Raw genomic sequence first — 25,389 nt, 5'->3', positions numbered from 1 at the left:
GTAAACTGTCACTGCAACTAATTAATTTGCCCAGATGCTTGTTGACGATAATGACACTTACAAAGAAGATTAGATGAAGGCCTTCCAAAATTGCTTCCCCGAAGATGACAATTCAGTTCCTACATTAAACATTTGCATGTATGAGAGAATGAGTCGCACAAAAAACAAGTGCAGAATCGAAATACAACTCAAACTGTTCCATAGAGGCACAGGATCTGATGAAGTGCTTATTATATTTTGTATTAAATGTAATAATTTTTAAAAAAATGAATGTAATAGTTTACTAAGGGAAATGGATAGATTAAAGTTAGATATAGTGGGGATTAGTGAAGTTCGGTGGCAGGAGGAACAAGATTTCTGGTCAGGTGAATAAAGGGTTATAAATACAAAATCAAATAGGAGTGTGGGCAAGCTACCGTGAACAGCTTGGTGAACACATTATTGTACCCAAGATAGACACAAATTCCACGCCTACCACAGTAGTACAAGTTACATGCCAACTAGGTCCACAGATGACGAAGAGACTGAAGAAATGTATGATGGAATAAAAGAAACTATTCAGATAGTGACGGGAGATGAAAATTTAGTAGTCATGGGAGACTGAAATTCAACAGTAGGAAAAGGAACAGAAGCAAAAGTAGTAGGTGAATGTGGAATGGGGGTAAGGAATGAAAGAAGAAGCTGCCTGGTAGAATTTTGCACAGAGCATAACTTAATCATAGTTAACACTTGGTTTAAGAATCATTAAAGAAGGTTGTATACGTGGAAGAGGCCTGGAGACACTGACAAATTTCAGATAGATTATATAATGGTGGGGCATAGATTTAGGAACCAGGTTTTAAATTGTAAGACATTTCCAGGGACAGAGGTGGACTCTGACCTAAGTCTGTTGGTTATGAAATTGAGATTAAAACAGAAGAAACTACAAGCAGGTGGGAATTTAAGAAGATGGGACCTGGATAAACTGAAAGACCCAAAGGTTGTAGAGAGTTTCAGAGAGAGCATTAGGAAATGACTGACATTTACGAGGGAAAGAACTACAGTAGAAGAAGAATGGGTAGCTTTGAGAGATGAAATAGTAAAGGCAGCAGAGGATCAAGTAGGTAAAAAGACGAGGGCTAGTAGAAACCCTTGGGTAACAGAAGAGATGGTGAATTTAACTGATGAAAGAAGAAAATATAAAAATGCAGGAAATGAAGCAGACGAAAAGGAATACAAATATATCAAAAATGAGATCAACAAGAAGTGCAAAATGGCCAAGCAGGAATGGCTAGAGGACAAAAATAAGGATGTAGAAGCATGTATCACTAGGGGTATCATAGATACTGCCTTCAGGAAAATTAGAGAGACTTTTGGCAAAAAGAGAACCACCTGTATGAATATCAAGAGCTCAGATGGAAAACCAGTCCTAAGCAAAGAAGGGAAAGCAGAAATGTGGAAGGAGTATATAGAGGGTATATACAAGAGCGATGTACTTGAGGGCAATATTATGGAAATAGAAGAGGACGTAGATGAAGATGAAATAGGAGACATGATACTGTGTCAAGAATTTGACAGAACACTGAAAGACCTAAGTTGAAACAGGGCCCCAGGAGTAGACAACATTCCATTAGAACTACTGATAGCCATGGGAGAGCCAGCCACGACAAAACTCATCAATCTGGTGAGCAAGATGTATGAGACAGGCGAAATACCCTCGGACTTCAAGAAGAATATAATAATTCCAATCCCAAAGGAAGCAGATATTGACAGGTGTGAAAATTACTGAGCTATCAGTTTCGTAAGCCACGGCTGTAAAAGACTAACATGAATTCTTTGCAAACGAATGGAAAATCTGGTAGAAGCCGACCTCGAAGAAGATCAGTTTGGATTCCGTAGAAATGTAGGAACACAGGATGCAGTACCAACTTATGACTCATCTTAGAAGATAGATTAAGGAAAGACAAACCTACATTTCTAGCATTTGTAGACTTAGAGAAAGCTTTAGATAATGTTGACTGGAATACTCTCTTTCAAATTCCGAAGGTGGCAGGGGTCAAATACAGGGAGCGAAAGGCTATTTACAATTTGTGCAGAAACAAGATGGCAGTTATAAGAGTCGAGGGGCATGAAAGGGAAGCAGTGGTTGAGAAGGAAGTGAGAAAGGATTGTAGCCTATCTATGATGTTATTCAATCTGTATGTTGACCAAGCAGTAAAGGAAACGAAAGCAAAATTGGGACTAGGAATTAAAATCCACGGAGAAGAAATAAAAACTTTTAGGTTTGCCAATGACATTGTAATTCTGTCAGAGACAGCAAAGGATCTGGAAGTGCAGTTGAACAGAAGGGACTATGTCTTGAAAGGAGTATATAAGATGAACATCACCAAAAGCAAAACTAGAATAATGGAATGTAGTCAAATTAAATCAGGTGATACAGAGGGAATTAGATTAGGAAATGAGACACTTAAAGTAGTAGATGAGTTATGCTATTTGGGGAGCAAAATAACTGGTGGTGGTCAAAGTAGAGCAGATATAAAATGTAGACTAGCGATGGCAAGGAAAGCGTATCTGAAGCAGAGAAATTGGTTGACATCGAGTACAGATTTAAGTGTCAGGAAGTCTTTTCTGAAAGTATTTGTACAGAGTGTAGCCATGTATGGAAGTGAAACATGGACGATAGTTTGGACAAGAAGAGAATAGAAGTCTTTGAAATGTGGCACTACAGATGAATGCTGACAATTTTATGAGTAGATCACATAACTAATGAGGAGGTACTGAATCGAATAGGGGAAGAGGAATTTGTGGCACAACTTGACTACAAGAAGGGATCAGTTGGTAGGACACATTATGAGACATCAAGGGATCACCAATTTAATACTGGAGGAAAGTGTGGAGGGTAAAAATCGTAGAGGGAGACCAAGAGATGAATACACTAAGCAGATGCAGGAGGGTGTAGTTTGCAGTAGTTACCTGGAGATGAAGAGGCTTCCACAGGATAGAGTAGCATGGAGAGTTGCATCAAACCAGTCTGGACTGACGACTACAACAACATTAAATGTGCAGACAAATTGTATCAACTGTCTGTCTTCTCACTTACCATCCACAAAAGTGTTAGGGAGGAAAATGGTACTTGGTACAATTTACCATACACTGCGGAGTCCTCATGTAGAGGTAGAGACTGGCAGTAGTAACACGATTTTTCTAGGTAGTTTACATTTGTCTAAAGAAACTCCCTGTCACCCAAAATTATTGGAAAGATTGTGTTGGCTAAACTAAGGGTTCTTGAAAATAAAATGCTGTCCTGAAAATGCTTCATTTTTCATTCATGATTTTGTTCACTAATATAGATCCTTGTTTCTAACTACTTATTCAGTCTATGAATTTGTGACATGAAGCATTTTGCAGACCACTATACTGGAAAAGTTAAAAATCTGTTTAAGATTGACATTAGTCTTAACGATGATTTTAATTTTAACTTCATTCACAAGCAGTCACTAATTCATGGACATTGAATCTGTTATCACTAGTACAGTTAAAGATGAACATTGAGTTTGAAGTAAATGATCAAAATAAAAAAATAATAAAGCCAGTGAGCCCATTACTTCAAATGATTACCAAAATTCAGCATTCTTAGAATGAAAGATGAGAATGTTAGTAGAGAATGAAACCAATCATTTTTTTAATGAAAAGAAGCACCAGTTTTTAAAGAAACTAATTTTTATTTTGCTGTGCTTGTGGTGTTGTATTTGAAGATAGTTTCTTCTTAAAAACTGGACATTGTAATAAAGAGCACGTCCAGGAATGCCAGAGTGCTATCTGTTTCCTTTTAAATTTTGGAAACTTAATCCGAGATAGCCATAGTTCAGATGTGATATCATTCAGATGCAGTATTACTCGGGGAGGGGATCGACATGACCAGTCAGCTCTCCAGACCTTGGCACTGCTATTATCTTCTTGATTGACACCAAACTGTAGAGTAGACACCTTTCAGTCCTTCCACCAACAAAAAATCGGTGGACATACCAGGAATAACCTGGGCCCTGTGCACAGCCGTTATACGCAGCGATCACAACTACAGAGGTGGACAGTTTGCATAAATAACATAATAGATAACGCCTGTGGCTCTCTCAGCTGTTCGCAGATGACATAGTTGTGTTTAGGTATGATGTATAGTTAGTAAATGCAGAAAGAATTGAAGCTAGTAAGTGCTTAGTGCAAAGAATGACAACTGACTCTAAGCTTTTATAAAACAATGGAATCTCCAGGTTATAATATCAATAACATTAGGAAAAACGTAGATTGCTACTCACCCCAGTTGCAGACAGGCACAATGAAAAGACTGTTACACATTATAGCTTATAGCTTTCATCTGAAGCCTTCTTCAGAACAGAAAGGAGGGGGGGGGGGGGAGGAAGAGAGAGAGAGAGAGAGAGAGTGCACACAGACAAACACAATGTCTGTGCAGGTGCGTGTGTGGGTGCGTGTGGTCATTACAGTGAGTAGCAATCCATCACTTTCATAACAGTTCATTAACAAACATAAGTAGATAATTATACCTGATATCTTTTGACTTCAAGATAGGTCATCAGTTATAAAGTGTTTAGTCATTTGTCCAGAGTGAGTTAAAGTGGAACAATTATTTAAACCTGGCCGTAGTGAAGATAGACTTCAGACTGGGACCATCAGGGCAGTAGTGAGAAACCATAATTCACCCACAATTCACCCTAAAAATTCTGTAGTATTGTTCGGCAGTCTCAGATAGTTCCCAAGTTTCATTGAAAGAAGAGAGAGAATATTCAGACAATCTGTGCATTTTGTCTTACATTTGTTTAATTAGCACAATAATGTTATGAGCTACCTTACTACTTCTGTGGTGAAGGAGTTAAGATACAATGATTGCTTTGGGTTAAAACAGCGGAAAGAACACTTGTGCTGTTACACATTTCTTATACTAACTGATGTTATGCTCCAGGTCATGGATTCATTCAGCAACGGAGGTGGACTGCCTCACAACTTCCTCTTCTTTCTCTCTCTCTCTCTCTCTCTCTCTCTCTCTCTCTCTCTCTCTCTTTCTCTTCCCCCCCCCCCCCCCTCTTCCCACCCTCCCACCTGTCCCCCTTCCTCCCTCCCTCCCATTTTTTTCTTCTTACATTCACATCTTTCCACACCACAACATGTTTTCTAACTCAGTCTACATCTCACCTCTTCCATAGACCAGCAGAAGCCCGCACACAAAAAAAAACCTTATGAATTTTGTGGAATGTAAAAGTACTAGCATGTACAAATGATCGTCTTTTTAGGGGTCTTCCTCATTTTACTCCCATTATAGTGTAGCTCTAGTGACTGTGATCACACAATTCATGAAAAGTTTACATTGCAGCTACTTTGTACTTTGGTTTCTGCAAATGAATGCATAATCAGTTTCCAACAACACTATCTTTTGGCAGGATATGTGTATCCATCAATATTGATGTTTTCTAAATACTTAAAAGAGTCTTTGAAGATGGGAAAACACAGAGTCATGATTGGTGTTGTGTGCAGAAGAGCTTCAAAGAAAATCCCATACATTTTAAACATCTTGATTGGCATCAAAACTCTGCAGACGTATTAGCTGTTGAGCACTTTGAAACAACATGTTAGGTGACTAGACAGATTCTCCACATCTGTATCATCATCACTGATAGCATGATTTCATCAGAGTTGCAAATACTGTTATATGAAAGTACGTATGTCGCAAGACTGGCATGATTATTGTATGGGAGTAGAAAGTAACACATACAAAATGACAATATTTTCCTACATTAAGTTTGCAAGCTGAGGTATGGAACATGGAGTGCAGTTGTGAGCACATGGATGTAGTTGGTCCCTCAAAGTTTGCAAAAGCTGTTGTGCACTATGGCATGTGAATGTCGACATGGATATATCTGATTTTAAAGTCGAATGGATTGTCAACAGTGACAAATGTACCTTGAAATGTTGCAAATTTGATGTACCCCATCTTCTGCAATGTTACCTATTACATAATCAGCATGCCTGGCTGTGAAGACACTGGAGTTGGCATCATGTTTGCAAATGACATCTTGCCTCATTTGCTGGCCACTCATAGCAGTTGGCAATCAGCGATGTTTGTGACTCGAACTTCCACACCAATTGCTCAGCAGTGACATCACCACCAATGAACATATTGCCTCGTATCAACAGCAGCGCATCAAGTCATGTGAATGAAGTGCTGGACCGGTTATTGAGAACCAGTGAATGACACTTTCGAGTATTTCATTTGTTGCTCCATCCTTTGTCAGCGGGGTTTGAGACAGTTGTATACATGTGAAGTGTTACGGCAGAAAAAGGAACCTGTGACCACTGGAGGCAGTGCCACAAGTTCCTCCAAATGTCGTAACACAACATACACACATATGTAACACTAACTAATGTAAATACACCCGATGATGGAGGTTTAAACCTTCGAAATGCGTCGTGGAAAAAATAAAACGGTGACTGGTAACAGTAAACTTGTTGTTTCATTTAAAGTTGGCACTGTTTATCCAAAAATCATGAAATGAACTACCAACATACCAAGGTCTTGGCACAGACATCTAAATACTGGGACAGCATCGTTAGAGAGGCTATCGAAATTTGTACCAGTAATGGACTCATCAACCGAGATTGTGGCTACAACCTCAGCAAGGCATGGAAACCAGCATTGAGTCTAATTAAAAAGATGCTCAGCAAAGGAAACAAATGGGCGACTAGGGCGGACGAGGCAATTACACCGATGCCATCACAGACGCCGACGCCAGCGTCTCAGCGACCACTGATGTGCGGGCGCGGACTGCGGAGAGAACGCCTCGCGAGAGGAGGTGATTTAATACAGCCGCCTGCCCTCAAGAGCTCAGTTTGTCAGTGCATCTCATGATAGCGACATGTCTGATCACCGAAATATTGTACCCGTTGGACACTATGGACCGGCAGTAAACCTGTGGACTGTTCGAGGATTTAACTTTTGTTCCTTTGTTTTTAATAACAGAAACCATCCATACTTATGGGAAGTATGTCTGCTTGTGTCTGTATGTGTGGATGGATACGTGCGTGTGTGCGAGTGTATACCTGTCCTTTCTTCCCCCTAAGGTAAGTCTTTCCGCTCCCGGGATTGGAATGACTCCTTACCCTCTCCCTTAAAACCCACTTCCTTTCGTCTTCCCCTCTCCTTCCCTCTTTCCTGATGAGGCAACAGTTTGTTGCGAAAGCTTGAATTTTGTGTGTATGTTTGTGTTTGTTTGTGTGTCTATCGATCTGCCAGCACTTTTGTTCGGTAAGTCACCTCATCTTTGTTTTTATATATAAAATGATAATGTGTTATGTTTCAGTTTGGTAACTTTAACAGTTTTTTGAAATTCGGACATTTTACGTAAAAATCATTGGCACATCAGGAGAGAGCTAGAAACTTCAAAATGGAAGATAAAGCTAGGATGTTTAGATTTAGGTAGAATGGAGATACGCTATAATAACAAAGACGTGAGAAGTTTCAAAAAGGTAGCTATAAAACTATAGCTGTAGTGTCTCTCCAAAGGCCAAGTTCAGAGATCATCCTATTGCGTGCAGTACAACTAAACTAATTTTCTCGCTAAAAGTATTTAACCTAGCCACATTAGAATTTTATTATATATACTTACCTGTGTGCTGATTGCACAATTAAATCAAGAGCTTCATTGGCCTTCAGCACCTATCTAAATAAGAGCACCTGAGCTAGAGCAAGGCCCCATTTCTCTTCTAGATTTGTATCAGCGTGCACTCCGTGTCGGAAGCTGTGTCGCATTTGTGCAAGGAACATCCTTGAATGCCGTATTACGTAACTCGATATGCACTTAACAATGAGTTCGCATTGGGGTAAAGAGTTAATAATGGAACAAATCCAGTGATTTATTCTCAATTTGCGTATGTCGTATTTTCACGTGTCGCCACAGGGCAGACTTTCAACCATTACTAGCGTAGTGTTTGATAAGTATTAACATCAAATTTTGGTGAGCATTCGCTTTGAACATTTACAGCGATGACGGTTATTGAACAGTTTCGTTATCTAAGGATAACGGGATCTGCGCAGTAGACTCTGAACAGCTCTGATAGTACAATAGCTGATATGGGTAATCATTTGTCTGGAATTTTACACTTTATCATTTTCAGAATATAGTGAAAATTGTTATAGTAAACTGCATTTTCTATGAACCCCAGACATGATCCTAAATCCTCAGAGTAATGAACTTCAATAATCAATAACTTCTATTCTCCATCAGAGTGGGCACAGTGAACTCTAATTACAGGCATCACGTTTTTGCTGATCACTTTCTGGTTGCCAACATTGTAGTCAGATAACCTGTGTTGAGAACGGCATATATAATAGAAATAATAACTTCATTTTCCACCCGTCGCCCCACAAGGGGAAGGGTGCAAAGAAGACAACCGTCACCCCAACAGTATCGGTGGCAACGCCGACCGCCGTGGGGGAGCCCCCGTAGGGACCGAGAAGTCCAAAGGGCAGCCTACATCGCGCATGCGCAAGACAACGGCCTGCAGCACTCCGATGACACTGCGATGCAGTACGCCGAGCAAGTAGAGCTGCTCGAGGAGCAGCTTTGGCAGAACTGCACCATGCAATAGCAGGGGACGCCAACCGACAGCGATCTGCCACCGTTCAGCACCAGCCTGATGAAGATGTGCTAAGTTACTGCACCAGACTCCTTTTATTATGACAACCAAGGCACTGACACAATATCTTCTTGCGTGATACCCGTCATTAACATATCCTACCCTTGCATGAACTGTCGCAGTCAGCAAGACATCAGCTACTGTTCTTACTACCCGACCTGACTATTGCCTTGGCACTATTTTCCCTCTGCCTTTCAAACCGCTACCCTTCGTTTGACTTTCGGCCCAATCTATCTCTAGATGAGTGCATATAAATGGTTAATCTTAACCAAACGTATGCAAACATTGCAATACCCACATCCTGCGACACCTCACTTTAGTGAAACCTAACCCTTATACAGAGATGGCAGTATACCTTTCGAGTTGGCCATCATGCCGGTGTGGGCTTGGAGGGGCTCCACCTCTTAAAAAAAAAGGATCATAAAATTACGGAAGTGGGTTTATGTTGAGGACCTAGACCTACATGAAGTGTCATTAAATGTTATGAATTTTTAAAAAAAAGGAAAAAAAACATTGAAAGTATAAAGCCGTAAAAAATATAAAACAATAAATTATAAAAGTGAAACTATGTGCAGGAACTAAAGATATAGGAAACAGATTGTGACAGTTATGGTTAACTGCATTTGCTTCTTGTTGGTGGCATTGCACGGTGCCCTGTTTTTCAGTATACATGGAAGCCAGCCTACTGCTAGGACGGTGTGCAAGCCGATGTGCTGCCACTGTCTCTTCTCATTGAGTGGGACTGTTGATCACACATGTGCTGTGGTGATGTGGATGGCTGGAAGAGGCTTTCAAAGTTTCTAAATGATGCAATGTTAATAAAATCGTTCTGCTGATCTGATGTGTTGCCAGGCTCTTGCAGACAGTGTTGGAAAATCTCAATTTCTTTCATCTCTGCCAGGAGGTGTCACTTAGGTTCATTATGCAACAATTCCAAATACATATCAATGGTTACAGCAGAATGTTCTGATGTTAGAAGATGCTCACCAAACACTGTTTTATTATTACAAATTGAAGCATGCTCCTTGAAGTGTATTTCAAATATCTTTCCTTATTAAAACAAGCTATTAATCATGGATTGAAGTATCTTAAGATGAACCTTTCAGGGTGCCAAGACTTATAGTGGACAATATGGGTAATGTCTGCACAGGTCAGTTTTCTGTACATGCTAAAATTGTATTTACTTGCATGTATTTTAACCGTAATATTGAGATAGTTGATGGTTCCTTTATTTTCGTGCTCAACTGTAAACCTAATTTTTGGGTGAATAGCAATCTCTGCTACTTCATTAACATCACTTTGCTCTCCTTTAACTAATAAAATACCATCATCAACACAGCTGTAACAGTAGGGAATTTTATTGGCTATTGCAAGGCTGTTAGTGAAAAATCGATTTTCTAAATGATTAAGGAAAATCTCAGCCATTATGCTGGCTAGGCAATTTCCAATGGATAGCCCTTCAGGTTGGTGGTATTATTTAGCGTGAAATGTGGAATAGTTATAGGACAGACACAGTCATAGGATAACAGTAGTTCTAGGAACTCTATTAGTTTAACTATTAGAGATTAAGATCAGCCTTATAAAACACAATAAAATGACATTAGGAGAAATAGTTGAATTGATGGAGCATTTCATGTTTAACAGTAAGAAATACCACCAGCCCGGGGGTTTTCTTAGGCAGCACTGTGGCTGAGATTTTCCTTGATCCTTTAGAAAACCAAGTTGTCATTAACAACACTACAATAACCAGTAAAGTTATCTTCTTTTACTGCTATGTTGATTATGGTATTTTTTTAGTTAATAACGTAGCAGAGAGAATGAGTGCTATTCACCCAAAAATTAGGTTTATAGTTGAGCACAAAAATAAAGGAGCCACCAACTGTCCCAACATTACAGTTACAAGAGCTGCAAGTAAACACCGTTTTAGTGTGTACAGAAAACTGACCTATGCGGATATTATCGTTGACTGCAAATCTTGGCACCTTCAAAGGATGAAAATAGCATATCTTCGTTCCATGATTAATAACTAATTAAAACTGCTACTAAGCGAGCATGAGAGGAATCAAGAAATCGCCATTATAAAGCAAGTTGCAGTGATAAATGATTATCCAGTCTGAACAGCAACTAAGTTACTATAGAAAATTAAAAGACAACAACATTGTAAAATCAATGGCAACATGCTAACAGGTGAACAGGAAGACAAGAAAGTCATGTACATGCCCATGAGTTATAAAGGACAGGCTCAGAAGCTATTGTCACACAATTTTGCAATGCCAATTTACGTATAGGGTTTAAAATTAATGACATTATTTGCTTCAGACTGAGGCACCATGTCAATAGCCTCATAATTCACGGCAGCAGGTGTATATAAACAAAACTGTGGAAACTGTCCAAAAGTTCACATGAGCAAACAACAGTACATTTGAAATGTGCCTCAGAGAGCATGTTTCAATTCATAGTAATAAAACAGCATTTGTTGAGCATCATCTAACATCAACACTTGCTGTTGGAACTATCGGTACATATTTGGAAGGGCTGCACAATGACCTAAGGGACACTTCCTGACAATGTTGGAAGAAATTCAGATTTTTACACATTATCTGCAAGAGCCTGGGCAACACTTCCAGTCAACAGAATGATTTTATTAACAGTGCATTTTTTAGAAACTATTGAAAGTCTCTTCTAATCATCCATATCACCGCAGCGCATGTGTAAACAACAGCACCGCTCGATGAGAAGAGACAGAGACAGCGACTGTGCATCGGCTCACACACCATCCTAGCAGCAGAGACTGGCTTCCGTACACATTGCAAAACTGCACAGGATGCACTGTACAACACCACCATGCAGAAACAAATGCAGTTAACCATAATTGTCACACGCTGTTTCCTATAACTTTAGTTGCTGCACATAGTTTCACTTTTATAATTTATTGTTTTATATTTTTATGACTTTATACTTCCAATGTGTTTTTTTTTTTCTTTTTTTAAATTCAAAACATTTAATGACACTTCATGCAGTTATAGATTCTCCTCAACATAATCCGACTTACATAATTTTATGATCTTTATGTCACTATTTATATATCCATTGTTCTAGAACTGTTCTTCCATATTTTAATGAATTTTTTTTTATATACTTTTATAGTAAGAACTTATGGCTTCATACATTCAAAGTTTCACACTTTGAATATCTTCAGATACCAATGCAGTTTTAGCTATGTTATCTTCGCTTTTATAATCTACTATTTTATCCCCTTATACAATTTCATGCATACATTCTGATCCTTAACAGAAGTATTTTTACGTTATTGACTATGCAATTTTAGTACAAGACCCTGTAGGATGTGTTGGTTACCGTCACAAAGCGACAGCGAAATACCTTCTGTGGGGCCAATCAGAAGGCTGCTCCTGTTCGTCTGATGAACAGGTTTCAGGTGCTATCCATGGCTGATGATTTCTGATCTTCCTGGACCAGATGCAGATGGCTATTAGACAGCCACTAAATTGCATGCGATATGTGGGCATACAACACGTGGCAAACACGAGCATTATTCTTTCTTCCGTATTTAAAACACTCTCAACTAAGTAAAGGAAAGTCATGTACATTGAGAATAGGGACTTTTATTGGAAACGAAAAGGATAAGTAAACTTGTTGCTATCAACCATCCGGTTTTAGACAGACAGTCCGGTTTTTAAATAAAAACTGTGGTATCCAGTTTTTTGGCCCCCTTAAATTAGGCTAAATTCATATTTACTAATTTCATTTTTTTACAGAAGCCAAATAATGAAAATGGAGTCAGTTAAATGTATCAGTTTGATTATTCTTTGGTTTCAATATTTTATATCAGATTGTGTCACAAGTTGGGAGTATTTTTGATTTGTCACAACGAATTCTAATGTATTTTAATATAAGATGGCGCATTCATTTGTGTGACAAGCTATGTCACAAAGGTCAAAGAGGCTTTGTACTTTCATTATAATGTGGTGTTCATTGTCGTCCACTGTCGACAAGCCATTTGAAGACCGCCCCAATAAGAACGAACTGGGACTGACAGACAAATAATAGCTTGTATTTTTTTATGGCAGGTGCATGTCACTTCCAGGTGGACAGTAAAGCAGAGTTACAATAACAGTTTATGTCTATTTGTTCTTCTGCACAGTCATATTACATAGCAGCAAAAAACAACAAGCTGCAACAATGTTGTATTTTTGTTTTCTTATCAGTGCTTGCAATATAGACCTACTTATTTGAAAAGGAATACCGCTCTCAAACAAATGAATGAACCAAAGAATATCCATTGTTGTGTGCAGATGTTTGATGTAGTGAAGTATATTGTTGCGGCATGAGTGTAATTTCAAGGACAAATGGCTTCAAGAAACAAACTTTTCTGAGTGGCTTTCAAAACAAGATGAATATACAGGATACTGTAAAACATGTCCTGTAAGATTTAGTGCAGTGAAAGTAGTAAAGCATCATGCCAGCAGCAAGCCTCATATTGATAAGGTGCAAGATGTGTTATGAAACTACACTGTTCAAAGGTATTTCTTGCCAGTGCGAACTAATCAGGAAGAGCAAGTGTCAGCAACTTGTCTTTCACAAGACTGTGGATATACTCTCCTATATCAATTGTTGTTTCAAGATTCGAAACTATCATCCAAAATTCACTGTGGACAGACTACAGCTGAAGCTATAGTAAAGAGTGTATTGGCTCCACATTCTCTGCAACAAATTCTGAAAAAAATTGGCACAACTCCATTCTTGATTGCATGTGATGCTTCAGATAATGGAAGTTGCTATCTGGTACTTCGACCAAGAAATGGGAACGACTTCAGCTGTTACCGATTTTTACAAAGACGCTGACGAAACATCAGCTTCCCAAGAAGCTTAAAGAGAGCATCATTAACATTAGTCTTTCATGATCACAACTAGTTGCTTATGGTGCAGACAGCTGTTGCTTCAATTATGGGAGAAATCAGTCTGTTTTTGTGCAGTTGAAAATAATGTTTCAAGCACCACATCTTATTGCAGGACATTGTTACATGAATATTCTGCACAATACTGCAAAATATGGACCAAAACTACTGTCATACGATGTTAAGTTGTTAGTGGTTCAGGTATTTAATGAATTTTGTTCAAGCGCGAAGAAGGTAAGTGAGCCGAAGAACCTTTTTGAGTTCCTGCAGTCAGAGTACTCCACACTACTCTTTTTTTCTGCTTTAGATAGACTGCTCCAGAACTAGCTATTGTTGAATTCCTGGTTTCTAAGCTAGGGTGAAAACAGTAATGCCAATTGGACGTTCGTAGCCCATGAAAACAACAATGAAGTGGATGATGAAGTAACACTCCCAGAGATTTACATTTATTTTGTCCACAATATTATGCATTTCTTTAATACAGCCATAAAATATGTGGAAAGTGATTATATGCAGACAACTAAAATATATTCTGTATTTCTGAAGTTGCATTCAGAAATTATTAATAGACAAAGAAATAATTTCTTCAGATTCTAGGTATTACAAGAGATGAAAAAATTTCTGTGATATGAACAAGCAAAATTTGTCAGAAAAGCTCATAAAATCTATACAAGGATTCTGTAATATCTAGAAAAATGGTTTGACTTTAGTGAAAATTCAATTTTCAAGCTTAGCTCTCAGTTAAACCTTGAAGAACTCCTTAAATGGAGAACATAATGAAACTTGTAGATTATTTCAACATGAATATAAATGGTGAGGAACTATTTTTTTGAAATATGTGCACTGAATGACATCTTTCTATTCATTGAGGACTTGCCAGATGCACCAGTGGCAGTTAGACCATCAGTGAGACTGCACCTCATGTTCCTGGTACTAATAAGGTGAGTACACTGCTTGTCACATATTTCTATGAGCTTCAAACAGGAGTGACTTATTTTCAGTTATCTGCGTAAGTACTAGTTTATTTTTGTAATTTCTTGCGTGTTTGAATGTCATAAGCTTAAAGTCATTAATTTCATGTGTGTTTACTTATCAGGCACAGTTCCCCATTTGTTAACAGTCTAGTATATATATCTTTCACTGTCTTTAGTATAGATAGGCACTGTGATTGCTGTGTACAGATGCAAGCTGAGTTGGTGACCCTCCACTCACAGTTTTAGGATGTGTTGGTTACCGTCACAAAGCGACAGCGAAATACCTTCTGTGGGGCCAATCAGAAGGCTGCTCCTGTTCGTCTGATGAACAGGTTTCAGGTGCTATCCATGGCTGATGATTTCTGATTTTCCTGGACCAGATGCAGATGCTCCCTCTGTTCCAGAGGAAGCCTCTCAGCTGGCAAGATATGGGCATTCACAGAGGGTGGGTTTGCTAGTAGTTGGGAGCTCCAACGTTTGGCATGTAATGGGGGCCCTTAGGGATATGGCTGCACATGAGGGGAATGAGTCCAGTGTGCACTCTTTGTGCATACCAAGTGGAGTTATTCCAGAAGTGGAAAGGGTCCTTCCGGATGCTATGAAGAGCACAGGGTGCAGCCAGCTTCCAGTGGTGGCTCATGTTGGTACAAACTATGGGTGTTGCTTCGAATCAGAAGAGATTTTCTCTGGTTTCAGTCAGCTAGCTGAAATGGTAAGGACTGCCAGTTTAGTTTGTGAGATGAAGGTGGATCTCACCATCTAGAGCATCAATGACAGAACTGACTGTCGTCCTTTGGCACAGAGCCGAGTGGAGAGTCTGAATCAGAGGCTTAGGTGATTCTGCGACTGTGTAGGCTGCAGATTCCTTGACTTTCACCATCAAGTGGTGGGTTTCTGAAGGAAAAATACTCCCCCTGAAAAGGCCATGAAGGCCCAATGGTTCTGACTGGCCACCATATCATCCTCAGCCCATAGGCATCACTGGATGTGGATATGGAGGGGCATGTGGTCAGCACTCTGCTGTCCTGCCCGTATGTCAGTTTCCGAAACCAGAGCAATCAAGTAGCACCTCAATTTTCCTCACAAGGGCTGAGTGCATCTGCTTGCTGCAGCAGAATGGTCACCCATCTGAGTGCTAGCCCAGCTCGACAGTGCTTAACTTCGGTGATCTGACAGGTACCGGTGTTACCAGTGCGGCAAGGCCATTGGTGGTAGGTTTCTGGGTTCCACTTAATAGATCTGGAGTCCACTGCACACTGGAAATGGTTACATGGTTCATGGGGACTATGTGAAGGGACTGTGGAATTAGGGTCTCAGGAAACTGCTGAAAGGGTGTCATCCTAAAAGGGCGCAAGGCAAACACAGGAAGGTAGAGATAGGAAAAACTGATATTGTGGTTGTAAATTGCCGCAGCTGTGTTGGGAAAGAACCAGAGCTCACAGCACTAATAGGAAGCTCTGAAGCTCAAATCATTATAGGTACAGAAAATTTGCTAAAGCCCTAAATAAGTTCGGCTGAATTTTTTTCAAAAGACCTAATCATGTTCAGAAAGGACAGATTAAATACAGTCAGTTTTGGAGTGTTTATTGAAGTCAGAAGTAGTTTATCTTGTAGCGAAATTGAGGTAGATAATTCCTATAAGTTAATATGGGTAGAGGTTATACTTGACAACCAGAATAAATAAACAATTGGTGCATTTTACTGACTCCCTGACTCAGATGATGCAGTTGCTACGGTGTTCAAAGAAAACTTGAGTCTCATTTCAAATGTGTACCCCACTCACACAATTTAGATTGGTGATGACTTCAGTCTGCCCTTGATACTTTGGGAAAAGTACATGTTTAAAGCAAGCAGAGGCACATAATGTTGTCTGAAATTGTACTGAATGCAAATGGTTGCAAAACATATTTGACGTATTAGCAACAAATAATCTTGAACAAATAGAGAGTGTCGTGATGGTTGAAGGGATTAATGTCCACAAGGCAGTTGTAGTGAGACTGAATACGGTAACATCCAAACTCACCAAAAATAAATGCAAAGTACATCTACTTAAAAAAAAGAAGCAGATAAAAATTCGCTAGGCACCTATCTAAGAGACAGTCTCCACTCCTTCCGATCTATGTCTTAGGTGGAGATTTCAATTTACCAGATATAGACTGGGACACTCAAATGTTTAGGACGGGTGGTAGGGACAGAGCATCGAGTGACATTATACTGAGTGCACTATCCGAAAATTACCTCGAGCAATTAAACAGAGAACCGACTCCTGGAGATAACATCTTGGACCTACTGATAACAAACAGACCCAAACTTTTCGACTCTGTAAGTGCAGAAGAGGGAATCAGTGATCACAAGGCCGTTGCAGCATCCCTGAACATGGAAGTTGATAGGAATATAAAAAAAAGGGAGGAAGGTTTATCTGTTTAGCAAGAATAATAGAAGGCAGATTTCAGACTACCTAACAGATCAAAACAAAAATTTCTGTTCCGACACTGACAATGTTGAGTTTTTATGGAAAAAGTTCATGGCAATCGTAAAATGCGTTTTAGACAGGTACGTGCCAAGTAAAACTGTGAGGGATGGGAAAAACCCACCGTGGTTCAACAACAAAGTTAGGAAACTACTGCGAAAGCAAAGAGAGCTTCACTCCAAGTGTAAACACAGCCAAAACCTCTCAGACAAACAGAAGCTAAATGATGTCAAAGTTAGCGTAAGGAGGGCTATTCATGAAGCGTTCAGTGAATTCGAAAGTAAAATTATATGTACCAACTTGACAGAAAATCCTAGGAAGTTCTGGTCTTACGTTAAATCAGTAAGTGGCTCGAAACAGCATATCCAGACACTCCGGGATGATGATGGCATTGAAACAGAGGATGACACGCATAAAGCTGAAATACTAAACACCTTTTTCCAAAGCTGTTTCACAGAGGAAGACCGCACTGCAGTTCCTTATCTAAATCCTCGCACAAACGAAAAAATGGCTGACATCGAAATAAGTGTCCAAAGAATAGAAAAGCAACTGGAATCACTCAACAGATGAAAGTCCACTGGACCTGACGGGATACCAATTCAATTCTACACAGAGTACGCAAAAGAACTTGTCACCCTTCTAACAGCCGTGTACCGCAAGTCTCTAGAGGAACGGAAGGTTCCAAATGATTGGAAAAGAGCACAGGTAGTCCCAGTCTTCAAGAAGGGTTGTCGAGCAGATGCGCAAAACTATAGACCTATATCTCTGACGTCGATCTGTTGTAGAATTTTAGAACATGTTTTTTGCTCGCGTATCATGTCGTTTTTGGAAACCCAGAATCTACTCTGTAGGAATCAACATGGATTCCGGAAACAGCGATCGTGTGAGACCCAACTCGCTTTATTTGTTCATGAGACCCAGAAAATATTAGATACAGGCTCCCAGGTAGATGATATTTTCCTTGACTTCCAGAAGGCGTTTGATACAGTTCCGCACTGTCGCCTGATAAACAAAGTAAGAGCCTACGGAATATCAGACCAGCTGTGTGGCTGGATTGAAGAGTTTTTAGCAAACAGAACACAGCATGTTGTTATCAATGGGGAGATGTCTACAGACGTTAAAGTAACCTCTGGCGAGCCACAGGGTAGTGTTATGGGACCATTGCTTTTCACAATATATATAAATGACCTAGTAGATAGTGTCGGAAGTTCCATGCGGCTTTTCGCAGATGATGCTGTAGTATACAGAGAAGTTGCAGCATTAGAAAATTGTAGCGAAATGCAGGAAGATCTGCAGCGGATAGGCATTTGGTGCAGAGAGTGGCAACTAACCATTAACATAGACAAATGTAATGTATTGCTAATACATAGAAAGAAGGATCCTTTATTGTATGATTATATGATAGCAGAACAAACACTGGTAGCAGTTACTTCTGTAAAATATCTGGGAGTATGCGTGCGGAACGATTTGAAGTGGAATAATCATATAAAATTAATTGTTGGTAAGGCGGGTGCCAGGTTGAGATTCATTGGGAGAGTCCTTAGAAAATGTAGTCCATCAACAAAGGAGGTGGCTTACAAAACACTCGTTCGACCTATACTTGAGTATTGCTCATCAGTGTGGGATCCGTACCAGATCGAGTTGACGGAGGAGATAGAGAAGATCCAAAGAAGAGTGGCACGTTTCGTCACAGGGTTATTTGGTAACCGTGATAGCGTTACGGAGATGTTTAGCAAACTCAAGTGGCAGACTCTGCAAGAGAGGCGCTCTGCATTGCGGTGTAGCTTGCTTGGCAGGTTTCGAGAGGGTGTGTTTCTGGATGAGGTATCGAATATATTGCTTCCCCCTACTTATACCTCCCGAGGAGATCACGAATGTAAAATTAGAGAGATTAGAGTGTGTACGGAGGCTTTCAGACAGTCGTTCTTCCCGCGAACCATACGCGACTGGAACAGAAAAGGGAGGTAATGACCGTGGCACGTAAAGTGCCCTCCGCCACACACCGTTGGGTGGCTTGCGGAGTATAAATGTAGATGTAGATGTAGATGTATGTAAGCATAGACCAGATGTGGTTTGAATTCAAAGAAACTGTATCACTGGAAATAGAGAGCTATGTATCATATAAATTAATAAGCAGTGGCACTGATCCCCACTGGTACACTAAATGGTCAGAACACTCTTGCCGAAGCAACGAAAACAGCATGCCAAATTTCAAAGAACGCAAAATCCACAAGGTTGGCAAAATTTTATAGAAACTCAAAATTTAGCTCGAACTTCAATGGGAGAACACCAGCAGCAAGATGCAATCAGTACTTCCACTACGCTATAACAATGTTTGTCACTGATGACAATGGCACTAAAGCAGAGTTACCAAACAGTTTTCTGAAACTCATTAACCAAAGAGCACAAACCAAATATTCCAGAATGTGAATCTAGAGCAACTGCCAACATGAGTAACTTAGAAGTAAATAACCTTGATGTAGTGAAGCAGCTTAAATCGCTTAATAAAGGCAAGGCTTTTGGTCCAGATTGCATACCAGTCAGGTTCCTTTCAGAGTATGCTTATGCAATAGCTCCACATGTAACAGTGATGTACAACCACTTGCATGTCTAATGATCTGTACCCAAAAACTGGAAAGTTGCGGAAATCACACCAATATCCAACAGAGTAATACATGGCGTTCCACAAGGAATTGTTGTAGGTCCTCTGCTATTCCTGATATACATAAATGATTTAGGTGACAATCTGAACAGCTCTGTTAGGTTGTTTTCAGTTTATACTGTCGTTTCCCAACTTATAAAGTGATCAGGTGCGTAAAACCAATTGCAAAATGTTATTAACTATTATGAAATTAGATTGGATGTATAACTTTACATTTGGCGATTTCTCCATTTTTCTCAGCACTGTTGCTTAATGACATGCTGCTTGGTGTTCTGCCAAGTATTTGTTTCCATTTTATGCACAATATTTCAACAACTAACCCAGCTGTCTTCTTCTGGTGCTGCGAGTTTTACTGTTATGTGTACTTGCTGCCTGCACTCCAAACCAGGGAGTGAAATATTGCTGCTCTTGCACCAGCTGAGTTCAACTCCAAACACCCGCTACATCCTTTGATGCTCTTTTATTTTTTAGAGCTTGCACTGATATTCCATGGAATGCAAATTTTCTCAGCATTTTCTAGCTCTTGTCAATGTGATGGTCAGCAAGATCTTAATACATTCAGTGCTGGACCCCAAACCTTGTTTAGATTGAAAACTCCATTTAGGTTTATTAGAGTTTCTGATGTCTTAATTGCAAGAGACTCTTTAATTATGCTGTCCCAGAAAATTGGCATTTGTACCATGAAATTGGTACCATATTTCATTTTGTCATTATATTCGATTCAATGCTCAGTGACAGATGATTTGGTTGGTTGTTTTAGTTGAGTGTGTCACTGATGGTCCTTACACCTCTCCTCTCTACCCCATGTAAGACACGGCATATTTACATGGAATGTGATAAACACTCAACTTATGAAGACCTAGATCATTTTTAACATAACAAAGAATACTTTGTAACTTAGTTAAATGGAGGAAAATACACTGGATGCCATGTTTCCAAAGGAGTCTACCAATCTTTCCAGATATTGGGCCATCATAAGGTAGACAAGCGATTTTTGGCTTATCTTCCTGGGTCTCAGTCTCAGCCTTTTCTCAGATTTTCTTGATTTTAACTGCCATGCCCATTCAGTTTTATGCCCTGAGTACCCATTCCTTCTAAACAATGTTTGTAGGTAACATAATTCTTCAGTGAGGTTCTCCTTGTCTGAAAGTGTTTGAGCTCTGTGCTCTCTGGTCCAGAGTTTTTAGCAATGAATTTCTTTATGACAGATGATGATGGCTTGAGCTGTGGAGATAGAAGTCAGTGTGCATAGGTTTTCTATATACACTAGTGTCTCAGGTATCCATCTGTTCTTCTGTTAATTAATACATTGAGGAAAGATAGCTGGCAATCTTTTTCAAGTTGTGAATGGATAAAGTTACCATGTTTCAGGAACTCTTCAAATTTTTTCCGCTCCTGTGACCACACCACAAATGTGTCGTCCATGTACAGATAGAAACATGTTAGTTTCAACTCGACAGATTCTAATGCCTTTGCTTCTAAGTGTTCCATGCGTAGGTTCACCATGACAGGTAATGATGAACTACCTCTAACCACACCAACCATGTATCCATAAAATTTTAATTGAATGGGGAATAACATTACAGGACTCGAACACAGAACCTTCTGACTTAGCCCTTCACACAGTTGAGCTATTTCCACCATGCTGGAGTGGATGGTGGGTTGGAGAAGTGGGTGAGCACTGGAGAGATAGGGAATTTATGCCATAGGTGTGGGGGAGGAGTGAGGGTGTAATTAGAGTGTGACCTTGGGCTGTCTCAGCTTCTGCCCTCTCCACTGTTGGTATACTGCTCAAGCAAAGTGCAAGAAATGTCAACATGTGGGCATACAGAGATGGACTGTAAATTGCCTCAGTACTTTTACTGTAGTAACTATAAGCTTTTCAAGAGCAATTAAAAGCTAATCTGCAAAACTGACAGAGAAAAAAGAAGTTGGGAAACTGGGACCATGGAAAGCCAAGTAGTCAATTCTTTCCATGTTAGCATGGCAAAGAATCCAGACATTATACTGCATGAATGGGAATGGTCTAGTAATGATAATAGAAGGAAGGTTCAATAAGAAACTGTAGCTTCCAGGTACAGGGATGCAGGTTGCCTGTTAAAGTGGGAAATAGAAAATTAATGAAGATAAAGTACTGCGACTAAAAGGCATCATTGAATAATACATAAATACTTCAGGTATGGTAGAATTACAGCTATATTTTGTGAAGCACTTGACAATATGGCATAAATTCCATGTGATAGAAAATGACCTTGATATACTAAATGATAGCCTGCGGGGAGAGTTTTTCTTAGAAAGCCAGAGACAACAGACTATGGGGAATGGGTAATGGAAACACAAGGACAAGGAGTTCCCTTAGTGCCTGAACCAGAAATGTGGAGCCTCATGAAAAGCACACACAGAAAATGATTCTGAAGACAAGTAATAGACAACGCATTGGAGCAATGAGTTAACTCAGATCAGAATAAGAGGTCAGGTGTCATGGTACAAAAGAGACATCAGCCATGACCTGATTGGAAGACTGGTCCAAGAAAAGAAAATATAATGCAAGCAGTTACAATGAGATCAAAAGGTCGTAAAGCCAAAGCAAACAGTGTTGCTAGGGGCCTTCATACCAGAACCACTAGCAGTCAATGCACCAAGGAGAAGTCATGATTAGTTCTCTAAATATCACCCACAGAAGAAACAAAAGATATCAGCTGCATAGTGAAGACAAACTCACAAACTGATGTAAAAAAATTTGCAGCAACATAAAATAATTAATGTAGAGTAATGAAATTTCAGGAGTACATTTGTCTGGGTAATGTGTTCAAGTGAGCAACGCTGCAAGATCACAGGGTAATATAAATGTGAGAGAAGCCATTGCAAATGTGAAATGTTGGTACATTAACATATTGACTGCCATGTGAGCCATATTTGGTTCATGTATACATTGTACTGTGGGCCGCGTGAGCCATAACTGGCTCACATGCATAGTTGTGTTTAAGGCTGCGTTTCAACTATGAATTTAAAAGCGGTGGGTCCACTGAACACTCTCATGTTCACAGCACTCAATATTTTTGCAGTTGGTGATACCTAACTGCAGCCATCAGAGATATACTTAACAACGACTCAGCTATAGTAGTCTTTTGTTAGTTTTGCTGATTGTCATGTATGCTAGCTGAGGTTTCATTTGTGTATTTGATTAATTTCCTAGTTTATTATTATGGCCAAAAGAAGACAACCTTTTGAAGGACTTCAACAGCTAGTGAATGCAGCTATGCAAGATAGCTTATCAAGTTGTGAAAGTGACATTTCTGATAACACAGACAGCAACCCTGATTACGAGCCTGATAATGAACATTGTGTTAGAGACTGAACAAAGCAACAGAAGTTTATTGAAAGTGATGATGAAGATAGTGACTTTGAGGAATTGAATATTTGTGATATGCCTAATCCAGATAATACTTTTCAGTGTAACTCTACACAAGATACATTAGGCCCACAAGACCCTTCCTGCTCTACAGACCATAATTATTTAAAACATCCATTGTTCCAAAATGATGTGGATGTCAGTGCTATACATGATGGCTATAATTCCGAAAACGACGCCACTGAAACACCAGATGGGAATCTTACCAATGTCATAGATCTGATATGGGCACATGCTACCGAAGAGGGAAAGATATTTCCTACATGTTTTCCCCATGCTTTATCGAAAGATGTTTTGTATATGTTGATCAGTTGAAGCATCTTTTCATTTCATTGATAATGACATGTTTGAGTTTTCTGTGGCTGTAACAAATCGATATGCAAAACAAAAAATTGCTTCTCAACAGCTCAGTCACAATACCGGGCTAATGGAATGGAAAGAAACAAATACAGCAGAGATAAAATGTTTCTGTGGCATTATAATATGGGTGGGCTTGATAAAATTTCCAAATTTAGCTTTATATTGGAGCAAGTCGATGCTTTACTCTAACAAGGTTAGCTCCATTATGTCACATAATTGGTTTGAAATACTCCTCAAATTATTTCATACTTCTAAGAATGAAACTACACTTGAAGGGGATAAACTCCACAAAGTCCAACCTCTCTTAGACCTGATAGTACCAAAATTCAAGGACACAATTTGTCCTTCATTCAGAAGACGTCCATCATTTTGGAAATATGTACCCAACATAAGGCATAGGTATGGGGTAAAAGTCTCCCAACTTTGCCTTCCACATGGCTGTACATGGAACCTCAAAGTCCGTGCTGGGAAAGAACAAACTACAGGTGTTTGTGTTCCACAAAAAGTAGTTATGGAGTCACTGGACCCTTTTTTGCACAATGGGAGGATACTGTATTGTGACAATTGGTACAGTAGTGTATTATTGGCTACAGAATTAATGTAAACCTCTACCCACCTTGTTGGCACTCTTAGGAAGAACAGAAAAGATAACCCACAAACTGTAATATCTGCAAAACTGAAAAAAGGGCAAACAGCACGTTCACAGAGCAAAACAAAACCCTCCATAATCAAATGGAAGGATAAATCGGGTGCTTTGATTATTTCTACCAAACATAACGATAATATGGTGCCTGTAAAATGTAAAAATGATGTGGAAGTTTTGGAACCCAAAGCAGTCGTGGACTACAATGCCACCAAGTTATTTATTGATGTATCCAATCAGGTGAGCTCAGCATACAGTTAAATGGTACAGAAAGATCGTTTTTGAAGGCCTTTTTTGAACATCTGTTGTAAATGTTCAAGTGCTGTACAAGTTGGGAAACAAAGGATCCAAGTCTCGCATACAAATAATTCCTTTCAGGCAGCTCTTGACTCTGCTGCTATTGAATGCCGAAGACCCATAACCACAAGCAACACACAACCATTCCATGAAGATTACTGCCATCGCCTTGTGACAGTAGAGTGACCGAAGCAGAGCAGTCAAAGAAGATGTTTGGGCTGTTATAAGTGCTTGCGAAGAACGGAAGAAAGAAATGATGCTGCTAAGAAAGTGAAGAATGTGTGCACTAAATGCAATAAATGTGACAGTTTTATGTGTAATGAGTGTTTTAGTGACATTCACAATGCTGTATTGAAGAAGTACAATATTCTAAGATCTTTATTCATGAACATTAGTGTCAGACCAAGTAAAAACTAAGTGTTTGAATCATTTCTTGAACAATGACTTTTTTGTACCTATTGTGGATTTAAATCATGTGAGCCACATGTGGCCACAGATTATAATTGTATTAAAATGTTGTTGTTGGACCATATGAGCCATATATGGCTCACGCCTTTTATCAGTCCAGATCAGTAATAAATTGACATTTTATCAAGTAATGTAATTCTACATGTTTAAAATAAGACATCTGTTTCAAAAAATCAAAACTGGCTTCAGAAGTAATAGTCATGATTTCATTGTGGCATAGTCTGCCCCCAGTAGCTGAGTGGTCAGTGCGGCAGAATGTCAATCCTAAGGGCCCGGGTTCAATTCCTGGCTGGGTCAGAGATTTTCTCCGCTCAGGGGCTGGGTGTTGTGTTGTCCTAATCATCATCATTTCATCCTCATCAATGTGCAAGTCACCGAAGTGGCATCAAATCGAAAGACTTGCACCCAGCGAATGGTCTACCTGATGGGAGGCCCTAGTCACACGACACTTACATTTACATTTAATGTGGCATAGCAATGCATGGTCCAAATTTCATAATGGCAG

At 39.5% G+C, this 25,389-nt stretch overlaps 1 protein-coding gene across 1 annotated transcript; it reads left to right on the top strand.

Annotated features, from left to right (window-relative positions):
- The first annotated feature begins 23,459 nt into the window (after positions 1 to 23,459).
- On the top strand, positions 23,460 to 24,380 carry LOC126428053 (piggyBac transposable element-derived protein 4-like). Its single transcript, XM_050089968.1, has 2 exons — positions 23,460 to 24,043; positions 24,110 to 24,380. The coding sequence occupies exons 1-2, from the start codon at positions 23,460 to 23,462 to the stop codon at positions 24,378 to 24,380; spliced, it is 855 nt and encodes a 284-aa protein (XP_049945925.1).
- The last annotated feature ends 1,009 nt before the right edge of the window (positions 24,381 to 25,389 follow it).

Source organism: Schistocerca serialis, chromosome 1 (assembly GCF_023864345.2).
Source record: "Schistocerca serialis cubense isolate TAMUIC-IGC-003099 chromosome 1, iqSchSeri2.2, whole genome shotgun sequence".
Taxonomy (NCBI): domain Eukaryota; kingdom Metazoa; phylum Arthropoda; class Insecta; order Orthoptera; family Acrididae; genus Schistocerca; species Schistocerca serialis.
Note: the sequence above shows the minus strand (reverse complement) of the source record. Positions and strands in the feature narration are given on the sequence as shown.

What these genes read in the sequence shown, in the direction of transcription:
- LOC126428053 (XM_050089968.1), top strand. Translation starts at nt 23,460, where the DNA reads ATGTTTGAGTTTTCTGTGGCTGTAACAAATCGATATGCAAAACAAAAA. An exon ending in ATACTGTATTGTGACAATTG is followed by an intron (nt 24,044 to 24,109) that starts GTACAGTAGTGT and finishes TGGCACTCTTAG; the next exon opens with GAAGAACAGAAAAGATAACC.